This window comes from Chiloscyllium plagiosum, chromosome 31 (genome assembly GCF_004010195.1).
Source record: "Chiloscyllium plagiosum isolate BGI_BamShark_2017 chromosome 31, ASM401019v2, whole genome shotgun sequence".
Taxonomy (NCBI): domain Eukaryota; kingdom Metazoa; phylum Chordata; class Chondrichthyes; order Orectolobiformes; family Hemiscylliidae; genus Chiloscyllium; species Chiloscyllium plagiosum.
This window is the reverse complement of record NC_057740.1, coordinates 42,194,799-42,203,977: the sequence shown is the minus strand read 5'-3', so window position 1 is coordinate 42,203,977 and position 9,179 is coordinate 42,194,799. Positions and strand designations below refer to the sequence as shown.

The following is a 9,179-nucleotide window of genomic DNA, read 5'->3' as shown; positions in this document are numbered from 1 at the left end:
CCGCAGTGTCACCACCTACCCCACTCATCACCGCAGTGTCACCACCTAGCCCACTCATCACCGCAGTGTCACCACCTACCCCACTCATCACCACAGTGTCACCACCTACCCCACTCATCACCACAGTGTCACCACCTACCCCACTCATCACAGTGTCACCACCTACCCCACTCATCACAGTGTCACCACCTAGCCCACTCGTCACAGTTTGCGAACAAAGAGAGTAACCCATTTATTCCCATATTCTGTTTCCTGTCTGTGAGCCAATCCTTAATTCATGATGGTACATTACCTCCACTATAAGGTGCTTTAATGTTTCTAATCAACCTTCTGTGAGGGTTTTAATCAAAAGCCTTCTGAAAGTCTAAATATATCATGTCCATTGATTCTCATTTAGCAATTTTATTAGTAACATCTTCAAACAAAAAACTTCAAGTTTCTCCAACACAATTTCCTATTTGCCAAACCCATGTTCAATCAAAATATTACTATTCAGTTGTCTATTTGTCTCATCTTTTGTAATCATCTCTTTCGTCTTCCCTCCTCCTGTGCTAAGGCTAACAGACCTGTAGCTCCCTGTTTACACTCTCACTTGCCACTTGAATTGCGGGGTGACATTTCTATAATACAATCTTCTTACCTGAAGCTAATTTCCTTCAAAGTCTCATTCACTAAAGAGCTTGGCACCATCCAGGACAAACCAGCCCCCACTTGATTCAGGAACATCCACTCCCTCCACCACCATTGATGCTCAGTGGGAGTCGTGTGTACTAGCTACAAGATTCACTGCAGAAATTCACTAAAGATCCTCAGACAGCACCTTCCAAACCCACAACCAATTCCATCTGGAAGGGCAATGGCAGCAGTTACTTGGGAATACCACCCCCTACAAGTTCCCCTCTAAGCCACTCACCATCCTGACTTGGAAATAAATCGCTGTTCCTTCATTGTCACTGAGTCATTATCCTGGAATGCCCTCCCTAAGGGCATTGTGGGTCTACCTACAGCACGTGGACTGCAGCGGTTCAAGAAGGCAGCTCACTCCCACCTTCTCAAGGGGCAACTAGGGACAGGCAGTAAATGCTGTTCCTGTCAGTGGCACCCATGTCCCACAAATGAATTTTTAAAAACATTCTCCCTAACTATTTGAATCTCTACATCTGGGAGATTACTTCTATCTTCAATGAAAACAGAGGACTGTGTAATAATTTAACTGCTCTGCCTTGTCTCTGTTTCCTGTTAGAAATTCTCCTGACTCTGCCTCTGCCTCGAATGGACTCATTCATTTTAGCCATATGACTATGACCATTTTAGAAACCAATAGAAACTCTTACAGTCCACCTTTATTTAATTTTTGCTGGTTTGCATTCACGTTCTATTTTTCCCTTTCGTTCTCAGTCCTTCTTTGTCACATTTTATAATCCTCCCAATCCTCCGACTTGCTGCTATCTTTGACACCCTTCAAGGCTTTTTCTTTATGCCTTACATCATCCGGATTGTCATTTGTAAGCCATGATTTACTGACCTTTTGGAGTCTTTGCATCCTGAAGGGATGTATTGATGATGTGGGCCATGTAATAGTTTTTATTTTAAGGTCTGTCCATTACCAAGGAGAGTGCTGACTGTGGATAACTCAGTGTGGTGTTGACTTGCTGACATGTACTGCTCCCTGGGAAGAGGCCAGAGCTAATGGCTAACCCAGTCTGAGCTGTGAGACACCAAGTCTAACCCTGAGATCCTTGTGTAAACATGCTTCCTCCCCATGATTGGGAAATAATTCCTCTCATTTTTAATGCTAATAAATCAGAATTTATGGCCCTTGCTGAGTTTTACATGAACATAATCTCACATAAAGATTTTTCTCTCTTCACGCTCCCACATTTACATTTTTTTTTGTCTTTTGCTTCTTTTTCTGTTTGTTGCCCTGCTCCCACCTCTCCAGACTCCAACAAATGAACTGCAAGAGGGTGACAGAACACCTACCAAAGCAGTGGTGCAGAAGAAAACGTCTCAGGAGCTGGATCCCATGCAGACTCTCGAATCTCCCAAGTATGTCAGACACTTGTTCCTGGAGGGCACTGTTCTGAGGGTGCTGCAGTTTGATAATAAGCCCAATTCCTGCGCCAGGGGTGGGGGGGGCATGGTGAACCTGGGACATCTTGCATTGGTCAAGGTTCATGCTGTGCCCTGGGAAGTGATTGGAATGAGTGGGTGGGGGGTTCCAATGGAATTGCATCCCCATAGAGTGGTTTTCACACCTTTCAGGTGCTGGGAGGGGAGGGTCTGGTGATGGGTGGGGAAGGCTCCTGTTACTGACTGCTGGGGGTGGAGGCGGTGGTCAGTTTGAGGCAGTGCCACCCTCCCTTTCGCTGTGGCCAACAGGATGAGCAGTGATTGTAATGGCCTGAGGGGTTTGGTTGGGGCAGGTTGGAATTTTCTATTTCTGCGAGATGACGAGATTGTGCTGTAAGTGTTGAGATGTTGGCAAGAGATTTAAGTGTAACACTAGGAGATGGGGAGGTGGTAAGTTACAACAAAGCTGAACATTGAGCAAATGTGTGAGGTCTGTACGTGGCTGAAGCTCTGGACCAGGATCTGTGGGTATGGGTGGACAGTTGGGATAGTGATGGGAGAGACGGTGATAGGGTAGGGACTGGGAAATGATGGCGTTAGGCTCTAACAGTTACAGTTTGGTGAGAGACCAAAATGGTGTTTCCCTCACCGTTTCCCCTTATAATGTTTGCTTTTTGGTGAATGTGATTATGTTCCTAGTTCCACTTCCCTCTTTTCCGATCCTAATGTAGGTCTTTATACCGTGGCCCTCTGCGGAGGTTTCTCGGGAAGAGACAAGCTGAAAAAAAGTCTTCAAAGGAGCTGCCGCTGGATGAGGTCTGTCCGAACCTGCTCCCCGACACAGTGAAGGGCTTTGGAGACAGTGAGTTTCTGGCTTCCTCTACAGAGCGTCTTTTCCTCTTAATCCTTGGCCAATTAATTTAAATCTCTGTCCAAAATCAAACTAAAAGTAAAAGGATACAAAAATGTTTGGTTTAATTTTCAAACGGAGAGCTATTGATGGCTGGGAAAGTGTATTTGAGGAGAAAATGGGCTCATGAACAATAAGAGTCAAAAAGTGTGGGGCTGTTGAGTACAAGAGTTGGCAGGTCATGTGACAGTAGTATAAGACTTTGGTTGGGCCACATTTGGAATACTGCGTACAGTTCTGGTCACCACATTACCAGAAGGATGTGGATGCTTTGGAGAGGGTGCAGAGGAGGTTCACCAGGATGTTGCCTGGTATGGAGGGCGCTAGCATTGAAGAGAGGTTGAATAGATTAGGATTATTTTCATTAGAAAGACAGAGGTTGAGGGGGGACCTGATTTAGATCTACACAACCATGAGAAGTATAGACAGGGTCAGGTTGTAAGTTTGCTCACTGAGCTGGAAGATTTGTTCTCAGACGTTTCATCACCGTGCTAGGTAACATCATCAGTGAGCTTCTGGTGAAGTCCTGGTATTCTGTCCCACTCGCTATATCTGTGTCTTGGTCTGTTGTGATGGGTGATATCATTTCCAGTTCTTTCTCTGAGAGATTGGTAAATGGGATCCAAATTGATGTGTTTGTTAATAGAGTTCCAGTTTGAATGCCAGGTTTCTGGGAACTCCCATGTGTGTCTTTACTTAGCCTGTCCCAGGATGGATGGATTGTCCCAGTCAAACTGGTGTGTCCTCTTTGTTTGTATGGAAGAATACTAGTGATGGTTGTCGAGAGTGTGTTACTGGAAAAGCACAGCAGGTTAGGCAGCATCCGAGGAGCAGGAGAATCGACGTTTTGGGCATAAGCCCTTCATCATGAATGAGGCTTGGGCCAGGCAGGGTGGAGAGATAAATGGGGGGGTGGGGGGGAGGTAAGGTGACTGAGAGTGCGATAGGTGGATGGAGGTGGGGGAGAAGGTGTTAGGTCAGAGAGGAGGGTGCAGCGGATAGATCCATCTATTTCAGATAGGAAAGAGTCCAGCCATACCGTGTTAAGGAGCCTAATGGCTTGGGGACCGTCTGACCGTGAGAGACCGAATGCTCCAGTATCTTCTGCCAGAGGGCAGGAGGGAGAGGAGTTTGAGTGAGGGGTGTGTGGGGTCTTCCACAATGTTCTTGGCCTTTCGGATGCAGCGTGTGGTATAAGTGTCTGTAATGGGGGGGGAGAGAGACCCTGATGATTCTCTCAGCTGTCCTCACTGTCCGTTGTAGGGTCTTACAAACTTAGACAGTGTAATTCCCGAGCCAGGCAGTGATGGAACAGCTCAGGGTAGTCTCAGTGAACCCTCTGTGGAATGTGATGAGAATGGGGGGGTGGGAGATGGGCTTTCCTCAGCCTGTGCAGAAAGTAGAGATGCTGCTGGGTTTTCTTGGCTGTGGAGCTGGTGTGGAGGGTCCAGGTGCGATTCTCCACCAGGTGGACACCTAGAAATTTGGTGCTGTTCACGATCTCCCCAGGAGAGCCATCGATGTTCAGCGGTGAGCGGTTGTTCTGTGCCCTCCTGAAGTCAACAACCATCTCTTTCATTTTGTCCACTTTCAAAGACAGGTTGCTGGCTCTGCACCTGTGTGTTAGTCGCTCCATCTCCTCTCTGTACGCTGACTCATTGTTCCTACTAATGAGACCCACTACAGTCATGTCAGTATTCAGGCCCAGCAGACTCAGCTTTCCAATCAGGTGCTGAGGAATGATGGTGTTGAATGCACAACTGAAGTCTTTGAATAGTAATCTGATGTAGGTGTCCATGTCCAGGTGGGTGAGGCCGAGATGGAGGGTAGTGGAAATGGCATCATTTGTTGAGTGGTTGGGTCAATATGTGAACTGCAGGGTCTGAATATGCCTCATCACAAGCCTCTCGTAGCACTTCATGATGATGGGTGTAAGTGCAACAGGGCGGCAGTCGTTGAGTCAGGACGCTGAAGACACCTTGGGCATGGGGTCAAAGGTAGTGGCCTTGAAGCATGTTGGCGCAGCTCCGAGAGATGTTAAAGATGTCCTTGAGAACATGGGCCAGTACATCAGAGCATCCTCTGAGCACTCTGCCAGGGATGTTATCTGGTCTAGCAGCCTTTCGTGGGTTGACTCTGGGGCTCGTTTCCCGGCCATCTGTCCAATGTAACGTTTGTTCCAGCCCTTGCAGGGTATTTTGTACATGACGTTTGTTTTGCTGGTTGTGGGTACAGGGTCCTTTAGGTTCATCAGGAGCTGTTTCACTGTGGTGATAGGTTTGTGGGCTACCATGGTGCCTAGGGGCTGGAGTAGTCTGGTCATCATCTCCGAGATGTCTTTAATGTATGGCAGGGCGGCTAGAGTCTCTGGGTATGTTGTGTCGTTTTGTTTAGGTTAGTTGCTTATGAATTGGCGGACTGTACTTATCAGGTACCCGTTGTTAAACACGTTGTGGAGGTGTTTTTCTTCAGCCTCTTGTAGCTTCTGGCTGCTGCAGTGTGTTGTGGCTCGTTTAACTATTGTCCTGATGCAGCTCTGTTTGTGGACATTGGGGTGATTCCTCCTCTAGTTGAGTATCTGGTCTGTGTGTGACTTTCCTGTAGATGCTGGTCTGCAGCCCTCATTCTACTGTGACATCTCTGAAGGGGAGTCGGTTGTTATTGTGGTGAACTTTATACCAGTTAGCTCGTTGTTTTTGTGCTTGTGGGCTGCTTCAGCCTGTGCCTCACTACCCACCTCACCGTCAACAACAAGACCCACAAGCAAATCAACGGGATACCCAGGGGATCCCCAATATCAGAGGTTAGAACGGACAGCGCTCCCTTTGGTCCAGCCCAAGCTTTGGGTCCGCTGTGTGGATGACACCTTTTTCATCACTAAATAGAACAAACGAGAAGAAACCTACAGATTTAAGAATCAGTCGATTCTTAAACAACTAACCTAAACAAGAAGACACAAAACGCCCAGAGACTCTCGCCACCTTGCCATACATTAAAAACATCTCAGAGATGACTACCAGATGACTCCAGCCCCTTGGCATCACGGTAGCCCACAAACCTACCACCACACTGAAACATCTAAAGGACCCTGTACATACAACCAGCAGGACGAATGTCATGTACAAAATACCCTGCAAAGACTGTAACAAACATTACATTGGACAGATGGGCTGGAAACTAGCCACCAGGATACATGAGCACCAACTAGCCACCAAAAGACACGACCAACTATCACTAGTATCCTTACAAACAGACAAAGAAGGACACCAGTTCGACTGGGACAATCCATCTATTCTGGGACAGGCTAAACAAGAGACACACACGGGAATTCCTCGAAGCCTGGCATTCAAACCAGAATTCCATCAACAAACACATCAATTTGGACCCCATTTACCATCCTCTCAGAAAACAAACCAGAAGGGTTATCACCCAGCACAACAGACCAAGATAGATAAATAGAAAGCAGGACAGAACACCGGCGCTTCTGAGGCTCACGGATGATGTTACCCCAGCATGGTGACGAAATGTCTGAGAACAAACCTTCCAGCTCAGCGAGCAAACCTACAACCTGAACCTCAACCTGAGCTACAAATCTGCGGAAACATTGTATAGATAGGGTGGATAGCAAGAAGCTTTTTCCCCAGAGCGGGGAACTCAACTACTCGGGGTTACAAGTTAAAGATGAGAATGGAAAAGTTGAAGGGAGATATGTGTGTTAAGTTCTTTACGCAGATGCCTGGAACATGATGTCAGCGGAAGTGGTAGAGGTGGGCACGGTAGCATCATTTAAGATGTATCTCGACAGATACATGAATGGGCAGGGAGCAGATCCATAGAAAATAGGCGACAGGTTTAGATAGAGGATCTGAATCAGTGCAGGCTTGGAGGGCCGAAGGGCCTGTTCCTGTGCTGTAATGTGCTTTATTCTTTATTCTTGAAAAGCACAGCAGGTCAGGCAGCATCTGAGGAGCTGAAGAGTCGACATTTCAGCATAATAAAAGACTTATGCCCAAAACACCGATTCTCCTGGTCCATCCGATGCTGCCTGACCTGCTGTGCTTTTCCAGCACCACATTCCCCACTCTGATCCCCAGCACCTGCAGTCCTCCCTCCCCCCCATGAACAAGGGGACTTTCGATAGTTGACGGCTGAGATATTGTCAAAGAAAATGGTCAGTATTTTCAAGTGAGTGCGATATCTGGATATCTCTGGGAAAACTGACATTAAACTAAGGATAGAGATTTAACAAAATTAATGTGAATAAAATGACACATAATGAAGAAATGAATGCGATTATGAAGAATGACAAATCCTCACATTCTGATGGTTTTCAGTCGAGGATTGGAAAGGAAGTAGTTGAGATGGCATTGCAGACATCCAGACTACAGTTTCCAAAATTCTTTCAATAATGAGCCATTCCTTTTGACTGGAAACTTGTTTGTGCTACTCACTATTTAAGAAAGGGAAGCAGGGACTGATGGCCTGGGGTCAGAGAGTTACTGGGGTCAATGCTTAAGGATAAAGTGTGTGAACATTAGCATCTGATAAAACAGAACCAGTGTGGATTTGTATGGAATGATTTACTCCTGAATTTTCCAAAAAGGTGATTAAGTAATTCTGAAGGGAAAGCTTACCACTGGTATTAAGGGTCATGTATAACAACTAATGGGGGTGATTTCCTGCTATTCCCCAACTCATCACAAAGATTAATGATGTTAAGAGGCTGCAAAATTCCCAATTTCCCTGTCTTTTAGACCTAGGCTGGCAGAAAATACAGACCAGGTTTCTGAACGTAACGTAAAATTCATTAGAAACCAATAGATTCTAACAACAGATAAACAATTCTAAACAAATGGAATTGAACACTGCTAACTGAACCTCTGAAAGGAGGGCTGCAAGGGAAAAGGGTTTCACCAAGAGGGGCTGGGCGGAGGTGAGGCAGGAAACCTCACAACCTTTAAAGAGAACTTGGATAAGCATTTCAAAATGTCATAACATTCGAGGCTGTGGGATTATTTTTGGTTTAGTACAGAGTCGATGGGCTGAAGGGCCTTTTTTGCATTCTATGATTCCATGATCAAACCCCACATACACATCCCTCTCACCACACATACGTGCACACACATTCCTCCAACACACACACACACACACCTGCCAATGCATGTACACTGTCAGATGATGGAATCAAATAAAGGTGATGAACAAATGTAGAAACTGTGATGCTGCAGATCAGAGAATCATTCCTCATTTTGCGGGGTTTCTTTACAGAAGTGGAGTTGGGTAAATCTGCCACTTTCCCCATGGCACAGTCCCCCCAGTACCTGTTCCCAGACACGGGCAAGGAGCACCCCAGCAAGGGGAAGAGAAGTCGCAGCATTAAAATCAGCAATGCCACCAGCGCCTCAGAGCAGTGGGAGGCTCAGCTCGGCCACAAAATTACTAACGCCAATGAACTGAAGAGTCTGGATGAGTTCCTCCTGAACAAGGTAAACACACACGCGCGTGCAGTCTCTCCTTCATTTTCATCATCTTGGTCTCCTCCTCTGGCATTTTCTTCCATCTCTGTCTGTCTGTCTCTCCCCCTCCCCGCCTCACTCTCTCCCTCTCTGTCTCTGACCCTCACTCTCTCTATCTCTCTTCTCTCTCTCTCCTCGCTCTCTCTCTGTCTCTCGCTCTCTCTCTCTATCTCTCTCTTGCCCGCTCCCTCCAATGCCTCTGTCAGCCAAACTGCTTCATCCCTCACCTCACTGTCTTTTTTTCTCACTGATGGTGATTGGTGTGTTCTCTATAATCATGGAGATTGTATCATCGGCAGGTGAATGACCTCAGTTCCCAGGATTCGCAGGAATCGAAAATTGAAACTTTATTCATCACTGTCACCGAGAAATTTCGACTGACCCTGAAAAGCATGTATCCTGTCCACGTGAGTGTGGGTTGCTGAACTGTGTAAAAGGGGCTTTTTCAGAACAAAAACTGTGGGGGCAGAAGATTCTGATCGTCTCCCACGCCCCCCCCCCACACACACACACACATACACACAGATTCTCACTGGGGTACGGGCTCCCCCACACACACTGACTCTCACTGGGGTACAGGCTGTCTCTCTCTTTCTCACTCACTCACTCACTCACACACAGACACACAGACACACACAGACACACAGACACACACACACACACAGACACACCCACACACA

General features: G+C 46.7%; 1 protein-coding gene across 3 annotated transcripts in view; it reads left to right on the top strand.

Annotated features, from left to right (window-relative positions):
* The window catches only part of LOC122565491 (unconventional myosin-IXb-like), a 33,158-nt gene that overhangs the window by 8,215 nt on the left and 15,764 nt on the right, over window positions 1-9,179 (top strand). For all 3 annotated transcript variants that reach the window (XM_043721516.1, XM_043721515.1, XM_043721518.1), the window contains exons 2-5: window positions 1,943-2,049; window positions 2,805-2,935; window positions 8,252-8,469; window positions 8,799-8,906. In XM_043721516.1, the coding sequence (XP_043577451.1) occupies window positions 1,943-2,049; window positions 2,805-2,935; window positions 8,252-8,469; window positions 8,799-8,906 (564 nt within the window). The remainder of the gene's footprint in view (window positions 1-1,942; window positions 2,050-2,804; window positions 2,936-8,251; window positions 8,470-8,798; window positions 8,907-9,179) is intronic.